This window comes from Papaver somniferum, chromosome 5 (genome assembly GCF_003573695.1).
Source record: "Papaver somniferum cultivar HN1 chromosome 5, ASM357369v1, whole genome shotgun sequence".
NCBI lineage: Eukaryota > Viridiplantae > Streptophyta > Magnoliopsida > Ranunculales > Papaveraceae > Papaver > Papaver somniferum.
In genome coordinates this window covers 6303231-6329797 of record NC_039362.1, presented here as the reverse complement: position 1 = coordinate 6329797, position 26567 = coordinate 6303231, and the positions used below count along the sequence as shown (strand labels likewise).

At 37.7% G+C, this 26567-nt stretch overlaps 1 protein-coding gene across 2 annotated transcripts; it reads left to right on the top strand.

Moving 5' to 3' along the window:
- The first annotated feature begins 1718 nt into the window (after nucleotides 1–1718).
- Nucleotides 1719–7070, top strand: LOC113280939 (endoglucanase 7-like). 2 transcript variants are annotated; one of them, XM_026529549.1, is made up of 6 exons: nucleotides 1719–3846; nucleotides 4325–4598; nucleotides 4830–5131; nucleotides 5321–5885; nucleotides 5985–6157; nucleotides 6246–7070. In XM_026529549.1, the coding sequence occupies exons 1-6, from the start codon at nucleotides 3817–3819 to the stop codon at nucleotides 6645–6647; spliced, it is 1746 nt and encodes a 581-aa protein (XP_026385334.1). In that variant the 5' UTR covers nucleotides 1719–3816; the 3' UTR covers nucleotides 6648–7070. The 2 variants fall into 2 exon arrangements, with proteins under 2 accessions (XP_026385334.1, XP_026385335.1); XM_026529550.1 differs by having other exon boundaries at nucleotides 1720–3846; nucleotides 4303–4598; nucleotides 6246–6647.
- Nucleotides 7071–26567: the final 19497 nt, after the last annotated feature.

Sequence of the window (26567 nt, the reverse complement as noted above, 5' to 3'; positions counted from 1 at the left end):
TCAACTGGGAAACCTAATCCACACACCTTACGTGTGATACTAGTTTGCTAAGCTAGAGTCGATTCTCCTTTAACCTTTTTTTCTCTCTCTTAAACCAGGTTAACGACTTAAAGACTTCATTTGGATTGTGAAGCCAGACCGATACTACTTTTATCGTAGTTGTGTGATATGATCTTGTTGTTTCTATCGTTTTGAGTACGATTGTAATAATTGGCTCGAGATTTATATCTCTTGATAGGCAAGATAGAAAAGTAATCACAAACACTTCGTCTCATCGTTTGTGATTTCTCAATATCTTCTTTCGCCGCGTAGATTAAGATTATTGTAAGGTGATTCACAATACTCGGTTGTTCTTCAGGAATATAAGTCTGGGTTATCAACTGATTCCTCTTCACCTTGATTTATCAAAATACGAAACAAAACTCGTAGGTATTTCTGTGATAGTAAGACTTATCTATTACTGTATGCAGACTTTTTGTCTGATACAAATTTTTTTTATTAAAGTCTTCGACTTTGGGTCGTAGCAAATCTTAGTTGTGGGTGAGATCAGCTAAGGGAATCAAGTGCGTAGTATTCTGCTGGGATCAGAGACGTAAGGAGCGCAACTGTACCTTTGATCAGTGTGAGATTGATTGGGGTTCAACTACAGTCCAGACCGAAGTTAGTTTGGAGTAGGCTAGTGTCTGTAGCGGCTTAATACAGTGTATGTTTAATGTCGACTATGTCTCGGGGTTTTTTCCTGGGATCTTTAGAATGTTGTTAGTTCTAAAGACGATCTTGTGATAATCCATTGTTAACAGACTCCATTCTGTGCGTGATTGATAACAAGAGATTCAAGTGATTGTGTGCAGGTTTTCATTGAAGATTTAAGAAGATTTGAAGACAAAGAAGATATTGAAGATCTGACTTGGGTTTATAATCTTTGATGTGCATAATACTTGTTTTGGTAAAAAAGGATCCAATTAATAACCGGTTTATCCTTGTGGTAGATTGGATTAATTAATTGAGTAGATCGGGATCAATACAATTCTTTGGATTAAGAGCGTTGTTGGATTAATCTTAAACGATTACTTCAGTAATTGAACATAAGATATATCTAAGGACCTGACGAAGGAGTTTATGTTAAGATACACGGAAGAGCCTTTGTCCGACTCATATCACTTGGTTGAATAGAGTTGATACCAAACAGATTTGTTGTTCCTTTACTGTTTGGAATACGAACCAAAGGAATTTTTCCAAGTACGTGACTTATTTATAAGTTGGAGGCGTGGGAATACATACGGAACTAGATGAACTATAGGTTTAGTTGCTTGGTCTCAACTATACGAAGTTAGGTGTAATTTTGTGTAGCGGCTTAATCTTGAGACTATTCAATTCTGGACAAGGTCCCGGAATTTTTCTGCATTTGCGGTTTCCTCGTTAACAAAATCTTGCCGTGTCATTTACTTTATATTTCCGCATTATAATTGTTTTATTATAATTAAAGTAAATTACACAAACGTTAGTTCCTATTTACTTGATAAACAATCCTATTGTGTTTGGTTAAGTCCGAACCTTTGTATCAAGTAAACATACTTCGTTATTGTATTGTCTCGATCTCGTATCCATAGAAGATCACACGAAGTGTGAACCGATTGGTTGTATTGTCTCGACTCAGTCCATAGACAATCACTTTCGGAGAAAGGACTTATAGGTAGGAAAAGTTTAAGCTTGAGGTATATTTGGGTACCCTCGCCTTTTCACTTATATTTACATATTCTACAAACTAAATACGACTTAACAACTCCATGTGTACACTACAACAGCCATATTCTACAAACTAAATACGACATTTAACCTCAGCTGTGTCTACCCATCTAGCGTCAAAAAAAAAACAGAAACTGCAAATGAGTGTACATAGAATGTAAATGAAAAAAGGTTAAGAAACGGCTAGCCATTAACCGTTCTAGGAAAGGAAAAACAGTTGATGAGTAGCCGTTCACTGGAACAGACAATGATTTTCCGTTATCATTGAGAAGAACGATTAATGAATGAACGTTTTATGCTTTTTAAAAACGGCTAATGGATAGCCGTTCTCGGAGTCTTTTCATTGGGATCCCCGCACACTAGAAAAGCCTTGCAGAAAGACACCCTTTTGGCCACGCTGTTTTAGCTTGGGAAGGGGTTGGGCATGCCCATAAGACCCAGTCTTATCGAGAATCAGGTGCACGGTTCAGAGTCTAATCCTACAAACTAGGTCGAGAAGTTTCACACATTGGAACTACCTTTTTTTCTTTCTTTCTTTCTTCACTACAAACGAAAATGGAGGCGCAGTTGAGAACCAGAGGAATCTATGAAGAAAACTAAGAGATGGGTCGAGTTATGAATTGATGCAGCCATGAATGACTTGGGTCTGTAAGGAACGAGAAGAACACAGTGGAGAGAAACGAAGATGAGGATTTCTGAATCTTACATAGAGAGGAAGATACTCATGCTATGAATTATGAGAAGATTCCGTGTTTTTGGTGTTTCCAGTGAGGAATTAGAGATGGGTTTTGCTTGATAATCAAATTTACAACAGAAATTGAAGGAGAAATGGAGTTTAGGGTTCGGTGATTGAGGCTGTTGATGTTTACAGGCATGATGGACTGCTATAATTAGGGTTTAGATGGATTTAAGCAAAAATAAGAAAGTTTGTGAAGAAGATGTCCCTGCCATGGATTATTGGGTGAAATTGAAGTCACGGAGAAGATATGGTGGTATGGAGGTTAGGGTTTGGTTGTAGATGCAGAAAATGGAGGTGATGTAATTGGCAACAAGGAAGAAATCAGGGAAGATTGTTGTCTGATGTTGATGAGATGGTAGTGAAGCTGAATTATGACTGCTGTTGGTAAAATGGGTTACACGCTAGACTTAGTAACTGCAGGTGGTGGTACAATTGCAACAGAAGTGGGTTTAGAAATGGTGAAGGCAATGGCTTTGGCAATGAAGAGATGAATCGCAGCTGGGGAGTTTTGTGCTGGTGATGCTGGATGAATCTGTGTTAGGAGACTGACAGTAATGGTACTGAGTTAAGAGGTGGTACTGTGTCATGGAAGAATGAGATCTGTGAATTGATGGCTGATGAGCAGTTAATGCAGAATGGAAAGAGTTGAGGCGAAAGCAATAACTGTATGGATGCGCACCAAGGGTTAGAGGCAATAATGGTAATGGCCGGAGTTGAGTTGGAGATGAAGATGGTGGTGCTGAGATTTTTGGGGTGCTGCTGTTGGTGGTTAAGAAGAAGCTGTTCCTGCAATGAGTTTGTAATTATGCTTGAGTCAGGTGGTGCTGGTGGAGGCGCAACCTGAAGTACAAAGCAAAGAGGAAAAGATGTTTGGATAAGGAGATGGCCTGGAGGTAATGTTCAATTGGTGTCAGCTACAGGTGGTGGTGCAATGGTGTCTACGCTGTGGAAGATGGAGTTACAAATTGCTTTGTGTTGGTTGATGGTTTGAGCTGAGTTGCAGACAGTGAGTTGTCCAAGTTATGCACCACACAGTAGTACATGAGTGATGCTGAGGCAAAATGGTAGCTGGAGTTGAAGCTGTTTAGAAGATTGTTGGAGGATGAAACTGTTGAGAAGGTTGTGTTATGGTGAGTGAAGTAGATGAATGCTAGGCACTGTATGAAATGGCTTGAATCAATGTGCAGGGAAGAAAAAGTTGGCCTGCATCCGGCAGATACAGTGGAAACTCTGCCTGAATCTGCACTCGGACGAGTCAACTCAGTGACCGATCCAGATGTTACAGTGCCGTCAGGTGGACCTTCAAAGATAACGGCGACCGTCGAGTTTGAATGATCGGTGAAATGCAGTCTAATTTGATTGTAAGTTTCATTTGATTTTTGTAGAGTGTTTCAATTGGAAACCGTACTTCTGGAGGTTAGGCTTTGCATTTGAAAAAGTTAATTCTGTTTTAACTCTCTATCTGCCATAATTCTATCTTTTTCTTTTTTAGCAAATTCACACCTGCTGCCACTACCTTGATGTTAGTATGGATTTTCCAAGAAAGCCTCTCAATCTGTTTCACTCTTCTCTTTTTATCTATCATAATTCACCAATTTTTTCATCTTTTCTTTTTTTGGCTAACAGCAACTGCTGGCACTACATTCATAAATGGCTTTAATTTCAAGGCATTTCTTGCAAACCATTCCAACCATTCTTCTACTTAATTTCAAGGCATTTCTTACATTTATTTGCATCTTTTCTTTTCTTTTCTTTTCTTTTCTCTTCTCCACCTTGTTTCTTCTTGTTGTTGTATTCTAAACTTTGAAAATGTTTAGTGCTGCAAATGCTCGTTTGGAGACTATCCCAGAGGAAGAAGAAGAACAAGAACTACAAAAGAAGTTAGAAGAAATAAAAAAGGGTTGGATTTTAAAACCCAAAGAGATGAAAAGAAGAAGATCGAGTCATCTAGCACTAAAAAGGTGTTTCTGGGCTATTGTTTTAGCTTCTGTAATCATTGCTCTTCCAATAATAATAGTCAAGAATTGGCCGCAGCCCCAAAACAATCCTCCACCTCCAGATCAATACAAGGTTGCTCTCACCAAAGCGCTTCAATTCTTTGACGCCCAAATGTGTAAGTCCCTCGACTTGAATTCCTTTTCTGTTTGTATGATGTGTTTTTGCAAGTTCTTATTCGACTGTAATCTTATTGCAAGTTCTTATTCAACCGTCTATATGCAAGACGCAGAGCATATCCTTGCTTCTGAGAGAACTTTGCACTAGTTCAGATCATTTTTCAATATTTCCTTCTTTGTGTTCAAATTCGTTCAGTTTATGTTTTTAATTGAGTCGCAAAACTGTGCAGCGGGGAGGTTGCCGACGAGTAAAAACATTTCATGGAGACAGGATTCTGGGCTGAAAGATGGGTTCAAGTATGGGAAAGGTCAACTGATAGGAGGGTATTATGATGCTGGTAACAATATGAAGATCAGTTTCCCCATGGCGTTCTCAATGACTATGCTAAGTTGGAGTACGATAGAATATGGTCATAAATACAGAGCAGTGGAGGAATATGATCATATAAGAGATATCATCAGATGGGGGACAGACTACCTCCTTCTTACTTTTGATTCCTCTGCCACGACTATCGATCATATTGTTAGCCAGGTTTGTGTAATTTCTGGCATATTGTTTACTTAGAGTTCCTTCAGTTTTGATACACAATGTACAAAAATGATCCTCTGAAGCCCAAATAACAATCTTTGACTTAGTATATATATAGTGGAAAATTACATGAATTAGTCCCGAAAGTGCCCTATGATTTTCTCAAATGCTTATTTGTTTAATATACTACAGGTAGGTGAAGCGGATGATCTTCGCTGCTGGCAAAGACCAGAAGACATGGCATATTCCCGTCCGGTGCATAGAGCATACGAAGCAGCTGACCTGGCCGGTGAAGTTGCTGCAGCGCTAGCATCTGCCTCCATTGTTTTCATTGACGACAAGAATTACTCACAGAAACTCATGAAAGGTGCTACTGCCTTGTTCGAGTTTGCAAGGGATCATAGCAAGGGTCAATCTGATAGCAAAATGAATGAAGTTACTGCACAGATGTACAAATCATCAGGTTTTTATGATGAGTTCTTGTGGGCCGCATCCTGGATGTTCTACGCATCCGGCAATTGTAGTTATCTTACCATTGCCACCAATCCGGACAAGCATGCCTTTCTGTCAACACCAGAGTCAAGGGCCCTTAGCTGGGACAATAAGCTGCCTGGCGCCCGGCTTCTTTTAACAAGGTTGCGGATCTTTCTGGGTCCAGGTTACCCTTATGAAGCAATGTTGAAAGAGTATCATCACATGAACGACCTTAACATGTGTGCGTTCCTTAAAAGATTCAACTTCTACAATTTTACAGGAGGTGCACACCTTTATCTTTCAAAATTCTTATATAAAAAGAGATGAAACTTAAGATTACTACTGTTTGATGATCATTATTGATGGTGAATGTTAATTGCAGGTGGTTTGATACAAATGAACCATAGAGGCTTTCAATACTTGCAGTATGCAGCAAATGCTGCGTTTATAGCATCTGTTTATGTTGATTACATGAAAGCAGCTGGCATGCCTGGCTGGTTCTGTGGTGGTGGATACATTGTTGCGGACGATGTCAAGAAGTTCGCCACTTCTCAGGTTCTACCACTATCTATATGTTCAAACATTTTATAGTATTTGCTTCGACGGTTGACTCATCATGTGTTTTATTGTTGATAAATAAAAGGTTGATTATATACTGGGGGCAAATCCTATGAATATGAGCTATGTAGTAGGATTCGGGGAGAAGCATCCTAAGCAGGTTCATCACCGAGGTTTCTCGATTCCTGATGATGGTTACCATTACTCTTGCACTGGAGGGTACCAGTGGCGAGACAGCCCGAAGTCTAACCCAAACATTATTGTCGGAGCAATGGTAGGTGGTCCTGACGGCTTTGATGAATTTTATGATATGCGGAAGTATTACAAGTACACAGAACCAAGCTTGGCAGGAAATGCAGGACTCGTGGCGGCTTTGATATCGTTGACTGCTAGTGGCGGTAATCTGGTAGATAAAAACACAATGTTCACGGTTATCCCACCATTTTCCCCTTCATCTCCACAACCCCCTCCCCCATGGAAGCCATGATATAACAATCATCATCATCATCATCCATTCTAGCCAGAGACAGCAAAATACTTTACAGAAATTTCTACTCCGTTTGAAACAAGTGGAAAAGAATTAGAACTGTCTACTGATTATATTATTAGTCGTAGTTTACAAGTATTACTCGAAGGTTCTGATCTTTACAAAGTTCTGCGTAAGTGTTTCCGGATAGGCCAGGTTCACATTCACTGGGACTGCGCTAAAAGATTTGGCTGTGCATCTTCAGGATTATGATATGTATTTCCATTATTGAAGAGATCCACTTTAACCAAATTATGTCAGGTAAATCTCTTTATGATATGTGCATTACCCTTTGAATGACTTACACATTGTATGTAAATGTAAGCAATAACAGGAAACTCAGTAGCCGTCAATAAACATATGCTTATTGGTTTAATGTTTAAACGAGTGTTTCATCATTTGCTTGACTGTTATAATGGGACTCCCACCTTGCATGTTATTTGCGTCTTGGGTGATCATTTTTCTTAGGGAGCTAGTCATTAGTTAAAAGTTTGACCTGTATGTATTTTTGTGTCTGGGGTTCGCGGTTGATCACTCATTCTTTCTGGAGTTCAATTCGATATTATGGGTAGGTTCAAAGTCGATGTATGCTGCCCTGCTGGAAACCTACAAGTCTACTTGCTTAGGCAGAGTCTGTCACAGCTAAACTTATATATAGACTTTCTTTCTTGTGTACCTAAGCTATAGTTAATTTTGTTTTGTAACCCTCAATCTCTAGCTGTTTATTAGTTAAACTTTTGAACTACCGTTTCTTGGATATGATTTTGTCCGGAAATCAGTAAAGAAGGTGAACTGCTACCCTGCAAATTAGTGAGCGAATGGTTTGGGATTAAAGTGTGATCTAGAGCTCAGAAAGGTTGGGATAAAATTGGTTTGATTCCAACTCGGTTTAAACGTTAGGAAATCTGTAGAGAAACTGATGCTATTGGACAGTTTTAAAGCCGAGAAAACATCAAGAGAAACTGTGGCCTGTTTAGAATTCAAGAGTTCATTAATGTGAGCGATGTTTCAGACATTGATTTGTTTTCTAGATATAGGAATTCCTAAACTCGAAGGGTTTTATATAATCTTTTGGTATAGGGAGGGGGTTTGACAAAGGGAGTGAGAAACTCACAGTCAACTCACTCGATATGACCGATCCATTACTTCCCTATGAGATGGACAACTCTTCCCTGGCAAAAAACTGTGTTTGAAAAAAAAACGAACCCATTCCTTGCTCTATCCAACTGCAAAGAAAAGGCATAAACCGTATGGGAAGAGGGGATAGTCAGAAATTTTGCACAAGACCTGCTTTTGTGAAGACATTAAATTGCCACGAAAAGTATATTACAAAGTTGTTTAGTTATTTTCTGGGCCTATATTGGGCTTTTTGTGTTTTAGTTACTTTTGTAACCTATGAACCATATTCTGGGGACCATGGTTTTTTTTTGGGGGCCATGGTCTTATTAGACCACCTACCCTACAATGATAAGGGATATCCTAAAGGGAAGTGGCTAATTGGTTGGGTGTTTAACAAATGGAGAGCTCGGATAAATATTTAGGCCACTACTTACTTGAACCAGCCCATCTAAATTCTTCTCATGAATTCTTGCTTGAGAAATGTGATGTTAAACTGGCTGGATGGGCTGGTTTAAGAAGTTCCTCTCATAGTATATTTTTTAATCTTCAAAATGATCCGGATTTGGCTTATTTCTTAGATGATGATTGTATTATTCAAGAAGAAACTCAAGATGAAACTCAAGATGAAAATGATGGATTTTATCAACCACAACCGTAGGATGAGTATTTGGGTAAACAGGTATGATGCAAACTTAGATAATGTATGTTTAATTGGTAAAAATTCCCCAAAAATGTAAGATTTGGAACTGGATTTTGAACAGTTCGGTTAGTTTATATGAAGCCAAGTAACCGAACTCATCTGAAGGTGTAGTTCACTTTTCTTGTGAGGATGAACAAGTAACCGAACTCATCTGAAGGTGTTGTTCGGTTTCCTTGTGAGATGAACAAGTAACCGAACTAGTTTGAAGATGTAGTTCGGTTACTTGATCCAAACACGCAGGTTACCGAACTCCATATCAATGGAAGTTCTGGCATGCAACGTAAGGTTCGGTTGGTTCGCAACTAACCGAACTTTACGTACAAATTAATTTGATATAAGTGTATAAGGTTCGGTTGGATCGCAAACTGCATGCTTCTGCGATCCAACGGAACTCAGATTAGTAAGTTCGGTTGTTTCTTAAACTTGAACTTAGAGCATAGCCAACCGAACCTAATAAGCCAAAAAAATTCTGAAGTTCCAGTGTCTAGTTCGGTTGTTGCTATAAAATTCACATGTTACCGAACTCTCTTCCTTTTGTTTGTTCGGTTACTTGCAAAATTACTTAACAAACCGAACGTGTAGTTTGGTTTCCCCGATAAAAAATTTATGTAACCGAACGTATTTGTGATTTCTTGTAGATGATACCAATGCATGATCAACCTTATCTGATTAGTATGTTGTTTGAAGATACATCTCATCACTATGCTAATGAGTTAGAATTTGACTTACCTATTGATGTGAAGAATTGGGCTAGAGAACATGCCAAGAGAGTCAATTGCGTCTTGGTTTGTAATGGAAAAGAAAGCAACACTCGTTTAGAAATGGTTTGTGAGAGAAGTGGAGATCCCGAAGCTAGTCACAAAAGGAAGGGTTATGAGTATAAAGGAAAGACGAAGAGGAAGAACACAACATCCTCAAAGAAAATCAAATGTCCGTTCAAGCTTGTATTTAGCAAGAGAAAATCAACGAAGAAATGGTTTCTAGCTATGTATAAAGTGGTAGGTAGTCATAACCACCCTCTTCCGGATGATCTTGAATGGCATGCAATGGCCTCAAGGCTCACTCCTCGAGAAATGGAAAAAATAGCCGAGTACAGGAAATTGTGTGTTCCACCTTCCACAATGCTTCGCTTATTAAAGCAAGATAACCCGGCCAACGTATCATCTTTTTCCACCATTTAGAATGCAATTGAGACGATTAAAAAGAATGAATGGAAGAATAGAAAAGTTATGCAACAATTGTTTTTTTCGGCTCAAGAGAAAGGCTACGCGGTTCAAAAGAAGGTAGGTCCGGAAGAAGAAATAACTCATCTCTTCATTTCCCATCTAAAGAGTGTTCAATTGGCTCAATCCATCCATGAAGTTCTTATAATGGATTTCACTTACAAGACAAACAAATACGAGATGTCATTGTTGAACATTATTGGTCGTACGTCGACGAAGTCACCGTTTACCGTTGCTTTTTGTTTTCTAAAGGAAGAGAAAGAACCAAGTTTCTCTTGGGCGTTACAACAAATGAAGGCGATTTACCGAGATGATGAGATCCCGGGGTTATCGTGACGGACAATGACGTAGCATTGATGAACGCAATAGAGAAAGTCTTCCCATTAGCATATAATATGCTTTGTACATTTCATATATGGTGCAATGTGATGAATAGGTGCAAGCCTCAACTTTTTCCACCTAAGAGGAAAGGATTGGAAGATATTAGTAAGCTACCGGTTGATAAACAATAGAAATCAAAAAAGAAATTCGATAAAGAATACACCATAAATCACGCTAAATGGGTTGCCTTCTCCGGGGAATGGGAGGCATTGACTTGGTCTCTCACCGAAGAAGAGTATTATCTTAATCTTGCCGAATTTAGACAACATTGGTCTAGCCCCGAATATCCAGAGGATATAATAACGTATGTGGTGGAGAAATGGTTGGAACCGCACAAAGAGCGCTTTGTTTATGCTTTTACCAAAAACTATAAACATTTTGGGAATCAAGCGACAAGTTTGGTAGAATCTGCTCACCACCGGTTGAAGAAAAATCTCTTTGGGTGTGTCGATAATTTTGTGGTTGTGTTCAACGCAATGGAGAGTTACTTTAACCGCGATATTGAGAGAATTAAAGAAAAGTTCCAAAAAAGACGCATATTTAAGTACAAAAGGATTGTAGACAAGGGTGGTAACATCAAGAATATGGCGGACCTTCGGTTATTCAAGGGACTCTACTATAATGTTTCACATGCTTGCATCAAGAGGTTAATGATTCGGGTGAATTTGATTGATATATGGGGAACCAAGCCCGACGAGGTGTGTGTTTGCAACATGATGAAGTCTATGGGACTCCCTTGTTGCCACATGATAGCTAAGTATGAACATGGCATAATCCCTTTATGCGATATTGATCCACATTGGCAACACTTAAGTTTTGTCCCTCCTCCAAAGGGAGATGTCGGTGAAGAGTTTGGTGACAATGAAATGGGAAGAGAGGTTATCGAAAAATACCGAAACATGAACAAACTCGAAAGGTAAATCTTTTGGGATGACATGCGGCCTATCGTTTTCCCGCACACTTCGGAGAATGTGCAAGAACCGAGTAAAGGCAAGGGAGGAAGAGGTAGGCCAAAAACCAAAGAAACAAAAAAACAAGTTAGAGAATATACAAAGGTGTTGTCTAAGAAGGAAAGTGAAATGACTCCTTTTACTAGAGATCCTTTTGGGCATGAGTATACCTCAGCGAAGTACCAAGAAGATTCGAAGAAAAGGGAGAGGCAAATCATTGAAAAAGGCAAGTCAAGTGAACGATATATGAAGAAAAAAGGACCGATGTTACCAAAACATGAACAAGCTCGAAAGGCAAATCTTTTGGGATGACATGTGGCCTATCGTTTTCCCTCACACTTCGGAGAATGTGCAAGAACCGAGTAAAGGCAAGGGAGGAATAGGTAGGCCAAAAACCAAAGAAACAAAAAAAAAACAAGTTAGAGGTAAGCTCCTTACCCTTCAGAACACTCCTCCAACACCAAGAAGCACGGCTGGGATTGGTCGCTTCCCAAAAAGAATAATTTCTAAAATACTTGGCCTTAAGAAGATTAAACACTATTGGAGTATTAAAGCAGGCAATTCTCCGAGCAGTTTTAGCTAAGAAAGCAAAATTATGAAACTCTAGGTCCCTAATACCCAAACCTCCATATCCACAGGAAGACATACTCTCTCCCAAGAGATAAGATGAATTCTCTAATTTCCTTCCCTACTTTGCCATCAAAAATTCCTTCTTAATTATGAACTTTTGATAAAATAAAACTTGGAATTCTCAGAGTGCTCATAAGATGATTAAGTGAAGGATCAAGAATAGATTTAAGTAACACATATCTTCCAGCAAAATTTAGATAATTAAGCTTCCATCCAGCCAACTTATTGGTGATCTTCATTAAAGCATCGGTAAAGTCACTACCTTTCAACCTACCCCATTGGATATTCATGCCCAAATAGTTGCCTGGTTTGTCACTCAGCTTCATTTGAAGAACTTTACATAGAGATTTAGATAGTCTCCTTTGCATGTTTTTTGAAAAAACTACAAGGGATTTAGAATTATTAACCAATTGACCAGACCAACTAGAAAACTTTTCAAGAATATCTTTAATACCCTTACATTGCGAAGATTAACTTCAAGAAAGATGAGGTTATCATCAGCATAGAAACTATCAGTGATCATAGGAGCCCCCTACAAACTGTAAAACCTTTAATGACTGTGATAAATCCCATAATTTATCATACGACTCAGAACTTCAAGGAAGGTAATGAACAGATAAGGGGATAAAGGATCCCCTTGTCTAATACCTCTAGAAGGAAGAAAGCTTTCACTTGGACTACCATTAAATAACACTTAAAAAGAAACATAAGTGACACAAAGTCTTAACCATTGAATCCAAGTAGCATTAAAATCCATAGCTTCAAAAGTTTTCAAAATGAACTCCCATTCAAGGCGATCGTAAGCTTTTTCAAAATCAATTTTCATAGCTTTAGTACCTCCCTTGTATCGAAAAGAATGAAAAATTTCATTGGTGAGCAGAATGGAATAAAAAATAGACTTATCCTTAACAAAGGCATTCTGATTAGAAGAAATGTATTTGGGCAAGTACATCTTCAATCGATTCTCCAAAATTCAGAGTAATAAAAATTTTATTCAACTCTGGATCAAGCGACCCTTTTGAGAAGAAATCCTTTACTACTTTAATAACTGAAGGCCCAATAATATCCCAGCAATCCTTAAAGAAAATACCTTGTAGTCCATCTGGACCAGGAGCTTTAAGAGAACCCGTTTGTTTAATGCATTCCAAAATTTCAACCTCAGTAACCGGTCTGGTAAGATTCTGATTATCTATATCATTAATGACACAAGGAGCAAATTTTTTCAGCTCCGAAGAAGAACTTGAAGGATTATTAGAAGTATAAAGTTGTTTGAAGTATTCATTAATGAGAATTTCAACATCTTCCTATCTGTCAATCCAATTTCAAGAATCATCTTTAAGACAAGAAATTTTGTTGCGGTGACGAAGAAAAAGAGTCGACAAATGAAAAAATCCAGTGTTCCGGTTGTCATGCTTAAGCCATTGAATACGGGATTTCTGTGCATAAAATAATTCTTTTAGTTTGAGATTATCTAGATAGGCCTTAAGATACCTAGATTTATTAGCCTTATTCTCCAATGACGGATTAATAGGACAGGTATCACCTTTGACGTGCTAATCAAGATATTATCAGACGGGTTAAACAAAAACACCATGAGATCTTTTAAAGAGAGTTGAATCTAAGGAGAATTTCTTTTTTTCAAAACCCAAAACCCAAAACCCATTATATTCGAATATTTTTTTTGGTACACAACAAACGCCAAAAAGTAACTTGCAATACTAAGAGCCTATAATTGAGATTCTGTAAAAAAAAAAAAAAAAACCTACAATTCTGGTCAACATCTGAGGATTGTCGACTGATGAGACCAGTCGAGACTCTGACAGAATCAAAGGTCATACTTTGGGCTTCCATTTATTAATGTCTAACAACGATGTGGAGTCTAACAAGGTATTCACTTCACAAATAACACTATCATCATCAAAATCATACCCAAGATGAGCTAAGCAAACCTTTAATGAATCTTCCGAGAGGCTCTTGCAAAAGCCTTGCGAGTGGATACCTTCTTTTCACCCAGGACACTTCAACCTAAGGTACCTAAAAGAATAATCAAACAAACCGCGTAAAAAGGAAATAAAGAAAATCTAAAAGGAAAAAAAAAATTATGCACAAAAAATGAACTTTTACTATAATAATAATAAAGAAAATCCAAAAGGGAGTTGGTGCACAGTTTGTTGCCCGTCTCCCAACGATTCATGTATAAACTTTTATTTGCTTGTTAGTTAAGCCCCTAGTGGCAGTCTTTTTATTATTAATATAATAATAATAATAAAAATAATAAATGAAGTTTTTCAGCGACAATTTACTACCATTTAAAGCATCCCTCCACCTTGCAGGTTAAGTTTCTCTCGAACCCTTACGTCCTTCCTTGATGCTGTTATTCTTAATCCTAGAGACATGTCTTCCTGGATAAGATTATTGTTGATGCCTATATGTACCCTCAATTTGTATAGCCCCCAAAACTCTTCAGAGGATCGATCAGGCAACCGTAAGAAGTTATAAATTGCAGCTATGCACAAAGCCCTAGTCGACTGGAGAGAACCTAATGGATGCCTCACATTGATCAGTAGCTTGTTGGAACTCCCCAAACGTCAGCAGCCAAGCAAATCAAAGTGTAAGCAGTCGCAAGATAGTTCCACTCTAGATGCATGCCGGAAGAAGTTATCTAATGGACATTATACTGCCGCTATAAGGGTGCTCTCATCAAATGGTGTGGCTCCATGCACTGAATCTACAATCTCAGAATTATCAGATAAGCACCCTCATGCTCCACCGCCAACCATCCCTGCTGATCCCATTTCCTGCGATGCTCTTATAGTGGACACTATGTCAGTCCTTAAAGCCATTAAAAGCTTTCTGAAAGGTACGTCGTGTGGTCGAGACGGGTTACGGGCTCAACATATTCTTGATGCTATGAGTGGTGTGGCTAATGCAGTTTCAGATGAACTACTGGCCTCAATGACTAAGGTGGTTAACTTATGGATGTTTGTTAAGTGTCCATCTCCATTTGGAAAGTTTATAGCTAGCGCTCCTCTCACCCCTTTGCATAAACCAGGAGGTGGTCTTCGACCCATCGCAGTGGGTACCATTTGGAGGAGATTAGTATCTAAGATGGCTGCCATCAAAGTTGGGAAAGTTATGTCCATGTACCTTGGTGACTACCAGTTTGGCGTGGGCGTACCTTGTGGAGGAGAAAGTATTCTCCATTCTGTCAACATGCTGATGGAACTGAAAGGTCACAGGTCCGACATCTCCATGCTTCTTATTGATTTTACAAATGCATTTAATATGGTGGGCAGGACTACACTGATTAAATAGGTTCGATTTCAATGCCCAACAATTTCACAATGGGTCGAGTTTTGTTATGCAACCCCTGCCAGATTATATTACAATGACATTATGCTTTCATCTGCACAAGGAGTACAGCAGGGCGACCCCTTAGGACCAGTACTTTTTCCCTTACACTCCACCCTATTGTAAAGAATATCTCAACCAAGTGCAAACTAGATCTTCATGCATGGTATTTGGACGACGGCACAATAATCGGGGATAAATTAGAGGTTTCCAAGGCTTTGCATATCATTCAAAAACAAGGTGTTGCAAGGGGTCTTCATCTAAACATACATAAAACTGAGGTTTTTGTCCCACAATAGACCCAATAAGCTATGCACCTGACGTTTTCCCCAGCAATATTAGCAGGCCATCATCTGTAGTCAAATTGCTCGGCAGCCCTGTCATCTTAGACTTACAATTCTTTAAGGACATGGTTCTTCAGAGAGTCGAGAAGACAATTCACCTTATGACTACAATCAAGAAGATCAAAGATCCCCGATGTGAACTGTTGTTATTGCGCAACTGCTCCAGAGTTTCTAAATTATAATTCACTATGCGCACAACATGCCGTGCAACATTAGAAAAAGCTATATATCGCTTCGACACACACCTGTACCAATACATGAGGTTACTAGTTACTGCATATGGTGCTCGGTTTGTTCCCTTACAGTTTCGGCTGGTAACTCTTCCTCTTAGAGACGGTGGGCTTGGAGTTTACACTATGGAGGACACCTCTAAGTATTGTTATCTAGCTTCACAGTTCCAAACTCAAGCCGTGCATCGTATTATTCTAAACTCCATCATGCAGGAAGAACCTAGTCCCGTGTGCCAGCTAGCTTTATAGACTTACAATCAGGTATGTGGACTTGATTCTTTTCCACTTAGATTTGATGTTGCTACCCCCCTCCCATGCATACAATGCATTTATTGGCCGCAAAATATTTCGACGCAGTGAAGAAACAATTTCCCACCACCTTTTCCATGTTTGCACGAGACAGTGTGCTTTGGCAGAGAAACCAGATGAAACACGCTCAAGACTACTTTCTCGCACTACCCATCAGTGGCTTAAACCAAACACTCGGTCCTCGACAATTTAGGTGTGTGCTTTGCTACTGCCTTGGAATCCCACTTTTTGCTGAAGGTAGTCAGTGCACTAGTTGTAAGAGGGAGATGGACATGTATGGAGACCATGCATTACACTGCGCTAGCGAAGTGGGGATTAAATTTCGTTACGATATTGTACGTGATGTTTACATAGATATATGTTTCAGGGCAGAAGTTGCGGCTAATAAGGAAGATTCTTTGGGTATCTACTCCAACGATAATAATAAATTGTTGCCTGCTGACTTGCTAGTGTATAATTGGGAGAATGGTAAGGATACTTTCCTAGATATTACTGGTGTCTCGCCTTTCACGTGTGACATCCGTTACTTCACACCCGACCAAGAAATTGCTAAAGCAGTCATTCAAAAGCGTAACAAGTATCCTGCCACAGGCGAGATTCATGGGTACAATTTGGGCATTATTGCACTAAACTAATATACTATCACCTTCTTGAAGAGATTGAAGAACTGTCTTGCTAACAACAATGTAATTTGTGACATCGGTAGCTTTTTGTTACATAGAATAGGTATTTAAATTCAAAAGGGCGTTGGTGCCCAGTTGGTGGCTAGACTACCAACAAATTATGTATAATTGACTCTTTCTTTCTTTATAATAATAATATTAAATAATTAATTAAAAAAAAAAGAAAAATAATATGTACAAGAAATAATAATATCAACTAAGAGTATTTTGCAACCCTTTTATATCCATTGGAAACCCTAAAAAACCAGATTAATTCTTAAATTTTTCTTCGATGCCAAGTGTAATAGGGTAAAAACTGATTCTGCTGAAAATGGTAAGTTGGGCGTGTCGATGAGAAAAGAATTCAAATCCGAAACAAATGTCCTGCACATGAGTACTTTAGATTCGAGAAATCAATATGTAAGACTCTGGTCTAAACCAAGATATGGCGGTTTCAGATTCAATTCAGTCACAAAGGAAGGAGAAGGGTTGATTTTAGGGAAGGAAGCAGAGAAGGTGTAGTCGTTTATGACTTGTATCAAAATGTAGAACCTGCTTTCAAAGTGTAAGTTGTATGCTCCGGATGGTGTCCGAGTACTTGTGTTGATAACCAAAAAATTGTAATTGTTAAAATAGATTGAAAATCTATTTATACAAGTCATAATCGAACAATGATCTCGTAGCAAGTGGGAGTATGAAAAGGCAAGGGTACCCAAATATACCTCAAGCTAAAACTTTTCCTACCTATAAGTCCTTTCTCCGAAGTGATTATCTATGGACTGAGTCGAGATAATACAACTAATTGGTTCAAACTTCAAGTGTTCTTCTATGGATACGAGATCGAGACACTACAACAACGAAGTATGTTTACTTGATACAAAGGTTCGGACTTAACCAAACACAATAGGATTGCGTATCAAGTAAATAGGAAAATAAAAGTAAATGACACAACAAGATTTTGTTAACGAGGAAACCGCAAATGCAGAAAAACTCCAGGACCTTGTCCAGAATTGAATAGTCTCAGGATTAAGCCACTACACAAAATTATACCTAACTTCGTATAGTTGAGACCAAGTAACTAAGCTTATATTTAACCTAGTTCTGTCTGTATTCCCACGTCTCCGACTTATGAATAACTCAGGTACTTGGAACAATTCCTTTGGTTCATATTCCAAACAGTAAAGGAACAAGAAATTTGTTTGGTATCAACTCTATTCAACCAAGTGATATGAGTCGGACAAAGGCTCTTCCGTTTATCTTAACATAAACTCCTTCGTCGGGTCCTTAGATCTATCTTATGTTCAATTACCGAAGTAATCGTTTAAGATTAAACCAATAATACCTTTAATCCGAACAACCGTGTTGATTCCGATCTACTCAATTAATCAATCCAATCTACCACAAGGATAAACCGATTATTAATTGGATCATCTTTTACCGAAACAAGTATTGTGCACACCAAAGATTATAAAACCTAAGTCAGATCTTTAATATCTTCTTTGTCTTCAAATCTTCCTAAATCTTCAATAAAAACCTGCACACAATCACTTGAATCTCTTGTCATCAATCACGCACAGAACAAAGTCTATTAACAATGAGTAGCGTGACTAACCTATTTCGAGCAGCTGCCAGGAGATATTTGAGTGAGTTGAATATGAGTCCTCATTGGAGGGTGGGGTGGTTGGGGGGGGGGGGGGGGTAATCACGATGTCACTTTATTAGCATCCCAAAATCGGATCCAGGCCTGTCAATTTGGCCGGCCAAGTTGGATGGCCGAGATCATTTTGCGACAGCCGTGTATCGAAACTAACCTAATTTAAGCCGTGTGACCAACCTACTTTGGGAAAAACGTTCGAGGTGCTACTTGCATTCTAGGGGAAACGCGATTGGTCAAGGCCAGAGGAGGGTCACCGGTGAGTATATCGACACCCCATTGGTCGCATAAAATAGAATCTAAGACATCCGATTAGGATGGCTAAGTTGGACGACCATGATGGATTTAATCAAGTGATATTAGTCAGACAAAGTCTCTTCCGTTTATCTTAACATAAACTCCTTCGTCGGGTTCTTAGATCTATCTTATGTTCAATTACCGAAGTTATCGTTTAATATTAAACCAACAACACCTTTAATCCGAAGAATCGTGTTGATGCAGATCTACTCAATTAATCAATCCAATCTACCACAAGGATATACCGATTATTAATTGGATCCTCTTTTACCGAAATAAGTATTGTGCACACCAAAGATTATAAAACCCAAGTCAGATCTTCAATATCTTCTTTGTCTTCAAATCTTCTTAAATCTTCAATAAAATCCTGCACACAATCACTTGAATCTCTTGTGATCAATCACACACAGAACGGAGTCTGTTAACAATGGATTATCACAAGATCGTCTTTAGAACTAACAATAGTCTAAAGATCCATGTCAAAACTCTGAACTAGTTTGAGTGAATCTAATATCAGAAGCAAAGATTCTCAAGAATAAACAAACTAGGTGCAATCAGATTTCAACCACCGTTAGTCAATCAAATCAATCGAAAACAAAATATAAACTGCAATTATCTAGTTTCCCACCAACGGTACACGCTATAGCTTCTCAATCCCAAAGAAGACTTTAAACTGAGCGGTCGTAAGATATTTCACCTAATTAGGTTACTCTCCTCTCCGAATAGGCGGCTACACCAGTAACAACAACAAAAGAGGAAATTTGTTGCTATAGAGGATTAGTTTGATAGAAAGGAAAACTTCAAGTATTTATAGACAAGGAAGTTTGGACACCAAGGAATTTCCAAAAACTAAAATATTCTCAAGATACTCATTAAAGCACAGATTCGGTTTTCAGAATTCTTGGAAATGCTCTGTCCAAAAATAACGTTCGAAATCTCTCGGAAAATCTAATTAGTAATCTGGAATTTCCCTACCCTACAAAATAAAATTAATAACCTTAATTAAAATATTCTTAACTTACTTATGTTTCGATCCTAGGATTCCCTTCCCTTAGCCGTATTAAAGAAATAAACATTCACAACACGTGTTCAAAGTTTGTCGACATCTTTACTTTGTAAGTTCTCTTTCATACTTACAGTCTTGAAACCGATTTTCCACACTTCCAAACAAGTTTAGAATTGATTCATCTGACTTTCAAGAAATATGTGATTGAAACCAAGATTCAATCATAATTATGGCTTTAACAGTTCTACCAAAACAAGTTTCGGTTCTACCTCCTTGTGAGTAATGTGCATAGTCACACTAGCTTTCTAAAATTCGGTTGACTAGATACTAGGATCGGTTCCCCGCATATATATGGTATCTACTTAATTATATGTGTTGCACATGTCCATAGCATCGGTTCCCCTTTGCCTAAAAATGTGTTGCACATGTCCATAGGATCGGTTCCCCTTTCTGCTATAAACCTTGTTGCACCCCATACAAGGATCGGTTACCCTTGTGATGTACTGCACTCTTTACTAGGGTCGGTTCCCCTTTCCCAAAATTGGTCAGACACACAACCCCGATCATACTACAGGTGATTACTTCAGATCGGTTTTACTAATAAAAGTTATACCAATACATAAGTCAGGCCTTTGTGAACAGTTCTACCAAGAACACCACAAGTTGTGAGCGGTTATACTCTATCACACATATTGGTTGTTCATATGATATGCAATGAATAACAAAACCAATAACACCTGGCAATTTCCTTTTCGGTCCACAAACAAGTTTATGAACCTACTTCCTTAGAACACATGTAAACATTGTTCCATATGATGAAATCCTCACCTCATACCCATACATAATCACAATACCATTCAAATGATTATGTCAATGTCTTATCTACAAAGTTTAATGGTTAAGCAATAAACCTCGTATTGTATTCCTTAATACTATGTCTATCTAGAGTTCAAATATGCTTCGCAGTTATGTTTTCAATATGCACGACTTGAAAGATACGTTAGGGAAAGAAACAGTTCAAGTCAAATGTCACTAACCTCAAGTGGAAGGATGATTTTTTTCATTGTAGCTCCTTGCTTCTTCACATCTTCAAGACTTTGCAATACTTGTAATGTCTCATATCCTAATACTTTCAAGCTAACCTATACGAAGTTGACTCTAGTACATAATCAAGCGACTCTTAACATGAGTTTTGATTCACTAAAATATAACAACCAAACTTGACATACCAACGCTTGGTGGGTTCAACCGAGCAATTCTCTAACAATATCCCTCTTTGTCAATTTTAGTGACAAAACTCTTACATCATATGGATAAAAAAAATACAAGAATTCATTACACATTCGCTTGATTACCGATTCAACAACACAATAAAACTGCTTACATTAATCCTCTAAAATGCCGATGTTGACATTATAATAACAAAGAAAATACTCCCCCTAAGGAGGATAGGTAGATATTCAATCGATCTTTTTGATAAAGTACCCCTACTTTTAACATTACACTAAAAAAATGCCCCCGTTTTTTAAAAATTTGTTAAAGTACCCTTGCCTTGACCGTTTTATTCAAAAAACGGTAAACGACAATAGCTGTTAACGCTTAGGTGGCAGTGTCAAAATGTCCAAAAATCCCTTCCTCCTGATTAGTGTTGGATGTGTTTGAATGGAAGACTTGAAACGCCGAGTCGAGTCGAGTCAACTCCACTTTTTTTATTTGTGTTGTGCAAAATGCAGAATCCACAGCTTCTGCTTGAGCTTGATTGACCATCTTCTTCACAGTCCACATGCAGTATAGCCAACAACAACATCATGTTTTCTACCAACAACTCATACCCATTTCAGTTCAAATCTAGACCCATATATCCATACAACACCAACAGATTAAACATCCACTTGTTGTTCATCTCAATAGCAGCTCCTGCAAACCAACACCCATCAACCAAAACAACACCAGTCTCTTCTAGCAGCTCAAACTATCTCCCAGTGCTGACCACCTGCAATCTTACTCATTCACAATACCAACATCAATTTGAACTGCAATTTTCTGCCACACACCTGCAATTAAAAGTGCCTATAATACCATCGCCACGACATTTGGTCACTGCACAACCCATTTCTGATCCAAACACAACACTACCAGGTTCATGTTTCTATCTGTTGCAGCTCAATACCACCATTCCTTCTACAGTTCTGCAACAGCATAAACTTCCATTTACTTTGCAACTCCATTACTCAGCTTCACTACTACACCCAACCAACACATCCATTTCCCATTTATCACTTCAAATGCATACAACCATTACCACCAGCATCATCTCATCCAACATCTTCTTAGCTCCCATTTCTTCTCTACATTCCTAGCCTACACCTACAACTGCAGTGCCATCACTGTGACCATGGAAGTAGCACCAAAATCAATCCACTGCATCCATTCTTGAAATCTCAGTGGCAAGCAACTATCAATGGCCCATTTCTGCCTACAATTTCAGTTCCCTGCACAACATCAACACAAATCCACCACCTGTGACCTAAGCATACATCTAACTATTATAGCAATTGAATACTGCCACCATCTAAGACTCAATTCCGTTACAGACCCATGGTAATCACTATTTAAACAGCAGATACAACCCCATATTTCAATTTCTTTTCGGCTTCTCAATCAACAGCACAAGGTCTTCTTTGTTTTAACTTCAATTCACCAAAAAAACCTTCTTCATTTGAATCTCCACCTCCATGAACCCTGTAAGCATAGCAGCTGCAACCTTGTTCTGCACCACAAACCTTCATTAGAACAACATTACCAACTCTCACCATCATTAATTTGAAACTGAATTTGAAATTACATTAATTTGAATTGAAAAATCATCAAAATCATAAAAAAAATTAGAATTAATAATTTCATAAATTAGCAAAAGAAGTTCATAATACTAGAAAATCCCCAAATATTCAAGAACCCTAATAAATAAAAAAAATCCCCATATTTGACATTGATGATGAATTCAAGGCTCAAGTTTAAACAAACATGCAGAAGATGGATAAATATGAACCCATTCTTTAAAATTGAGAGAATTTCAAACCAACATTCATCAAAAATCATAATCATTGCCATTAACAAACCACTTTTCTTCTTCCTATTAGTGTTGCGGTGGAATGATTCTCACCACAACCCATTGATCATAATCCATTCAATTCTAATACTGCATCAATCTTCTTCTCTTCCATCACGAAATCAATGGCAACATCACACCTTCACCGCAACTCTGTTCATTCACGCCAGCCATATAACTTGCAGCAACTACCGCTGTTTTTGAGATTCATCTTCTTCCCTAACTATTTATTTTATGAAACCCTAAAAAACAGTTCAAACCCCAAAAATATATATACACCAAAATCTGATTCTTTTTCCCTTCAAATACAACCCAAATCTCTATCGAAATTGTCTCTGTTTAGTTCAAAAACCCTGATTAAACAGAGCAGTAATAGAAATATTGATTTCATTACAAAAAAGGAGATAAAGAAGATAAGAAGAATGAGGCTGTTAGAGATAAGTGACGGAAGAGGGGAATATAAGATTTACAAGCTCTTACTCGTTTTAGGTTTAGTGTGGGGGGTTTATGGTAATTTAACCCAGTTTTTGACTAGGTAAATGACCATTGAATCCATTATGCGGACCCAAGGGGTTAAAGTAAACGGTAAGGGCATTTTAGAAAGTTTGAAAAAAACGGGGGCATTAATTTCATGGATATAAAAAAACGGGGGTACTTTATCCAAATTCCCTATTCAATCCACACGTGTTTGTTATACCACTTTATATGACATGTTACTCCTCCTTAGTCCGTGCTTTCACACTTTCGTTAGATAAACGTTCAAGCACCAGTGTTTTTTTCCCTAGCGATGCCAATCAATATAAAATCAATGTCGGCATTGATAGACGCATTTATGTGTCTAATATATCTCATTTGTATATACTGTTAGTACCCGTTTTTGTACTTATTGTGTTATTTTATGTCTTTGTAGGAAGTTTTAGAGAAATAAGCCCTTACGGCGAAATGGGCTCAAAAAAGCAATGTTTTACACCCCAGAGAAAATTACTAAAGCACCCCAGAAATGCACCGGAAGCACCCCAGAAATGTGCCGGAGGAATCCAGAAAAATTACTATTTCCACCCCAATTGCTATTCGCACCCCCAGTTTGGATAGGGGGACACCATCTTCTTCATTTCAAAAACTGAATTTTGGCGGGAAAACATGCATGAGAACTGGCAGAAGTTTGATCGAATTTTTTAACGTGTTATAGGGAGATTAAATGGCTGCGACTTGGCAGGAAGATGTGATTAAGCCTAAGGAAGATAATTTGGGTGTCGGGTCCGATCGAATTTGGCTAGAATTGGCTAGGGAAGCCACGAACTCAAAACAGAGACACACGTACAGGGAGGAGAAAAACACGAGTTTTGGAGAGTTATGGACGTGTTTCGATCGAGTTTGATGGCTCCAGCAACACTCTGGGTGATTACAACATGATTTGGAGCGTGTTGGAAGAGATTTGGAGCGTGAAGAAGTTATTTTTGGAAATTATTCTCCGAAATAAGAAAAAAAATATTCCGAGTAAAGAAGGATTTTCACGAGTTATTGCGGGGGATTTGATGATGCAGGTGAGTATATAAAGGTTCTTTGGGTTGAGTAGAGGGGCTGTCGAGAGTTTTGGGAGCTAGGGAGAGCTAGAGAAGACGAAATCAGAGTTTAACAAAACTCTGCTGCTGCTGCTGATGATGATGAAGAACACGAAGAACGGACTCGCCAGAGCAGTCGTTCTTCAACAGTGACAGCGACAGCGGGGTGTGAGCCGTAATTTATTACAGCAATTCATATATCGTTCTTTTGTGACGCTTCCTGTGGGTCGCACATTAGCTGTTTACACCATTTTCTCTTCTTCTCATCATTTGTAAACCATTTTTGAGGCATAATAAATTATTTTGAGAGCATTTTTACTATGATGAGCTAATTCCCTCGTAAGCAATGCAATGGGGAAGATATTCACGCAACATAAATGGGTAACTATTTCATTTAATTATATAATTCACCTAATCGCTGCTTTTGCAGAGTTTTAAATTATTTGAATGATTGCCTTAATTATTTGTTATTCAGTTTGATAGGTTATGCTTGGTTTAATCTCTTGATAATCTATGCTTAAGGTTTACAAATAATTTTTGAGAATCTGTATGATTGATAGTGAATTAAAGATAAAAGAGGACTTAATAATTGAATAGAGTTTTGAAATATTTATCATTCAATTTTGCATAATAGTGGAATCTAGTGTCTTGGTTACCTCTCGCACCCATTGTTAATATTTTTATATATATTTATTTTCTATTAAGTCTAAAAAAAAATCTATCTTCACAAGTCTGATATGAATCCTTTTTACCACTACAACTACAACCCCACGAAAAATCATAAATCAGGCATCACCTGTTTACTCCATATATTTCTCCCCTTTTCTGTCACAAAATGAAAAAGAAACGAAAAAATAAAGGACAACACGAAAAGAATCTTACAAATATCATAATAGACTTGCAAACCTGTAGAGTTAGGCATGAGGGTTCAACACATCATGTTCTGATAACCAATATCAAAACCGAAACTGCAAGTAGTCTTATTTTGATATATTACCAAGGAAACAATTTTCCGAAATAATTTTTCCAATTTAGTTTAGCAATCCAAAAACAACTAAGCACTTTAGTCCATTTGCTAAAACGATTGTTCAAAAACAATCGCTTAATTCGATAAGACAAAAATAAAGATAAACTCCATTTTTCTCACCAGGTTCTAATTATCCATAAACTTAGACCTTTCAATTTTAAACAAGACAAGTACTAGGTTAGTTAACTAGAATTTCTTGTTAAGGTATTCGACTAGACTTGAATAACCGAAACCTCACTTCGATAAGTCTAACTAAGATCATAATTAACTGAGTTTCTCTTATCCGGAATCGAATTGGACTAAACAACTCATCCCGTACACAATTTATTTCGTTAAGCCATAAATAATCATACAAACCAAAGTAAATCAACTTGCATCATTATTCACCTCAACCAGAAGTAATTGAAACAACATAGACATTAAAAGCACTGAAATTTGCCTAAACAATTGATACCATACAAAAGCAAGATAATAATAGTTTTTCTTAACCAGAACCAATTGAATTACACGCACATATCAATTGTACCGAAATTTTGTAAGCCTAAACAATTGATACCACACAATAAAGCAAGATAACAATTGTTTTTCTTAACCGGAACCAATTGAATCACACATCTACACACACATCATGGAATAAACATCAATTGAACCGAAATTTTGTTAAGCAAAAACAACAAATATATATAATATAAACTCAGGCTTTTCTTAAATAGGAAAACAATTAACTAACAAGATTGTTACCTCAAATTTCGCATCCACTTCTCCAATATGATTGCATTTTCGTCCAGGGAGAATTGATATCGAAATATCACCACGTTGTCATCCTTATGCATAAACAAAAGAATAACAACAAACCTCAACCTTTACGAGAGAAAGGTTGAAAACCGGTTTTCATAATTGCAAGCAAAATTTGAAAACCGTCGAAACACATATGCTTTTATGCTAAACCAAAACCGATTCAACATATTGTTTCTATCGGAACCCCTCATGATCCTTTGATAAAGCCTACCAACATGGGCTAGAACTTAATCCCGCTAAATCAAAAAGTCACCCAAACCATAAGGTTCACAATATATGAGATCGAATACTAAGGTAGTAAAAACGAAATCAAACATCCCATAAACATACATAGCAATAAGGTAAAAGCAATTAAGCACATGTTATGTAAACCGAAAACTATCACAAGAAAAGTTACCAATCAAATAATTTTATTCAGAATAGACCAATACAATCAATGAAAGAAATAAAAAATTGATGTCTATTATACTAGATTAAGTAATACAACAAATAACTTAATCTATAATAACCTACCGACATGAGTTTTTCA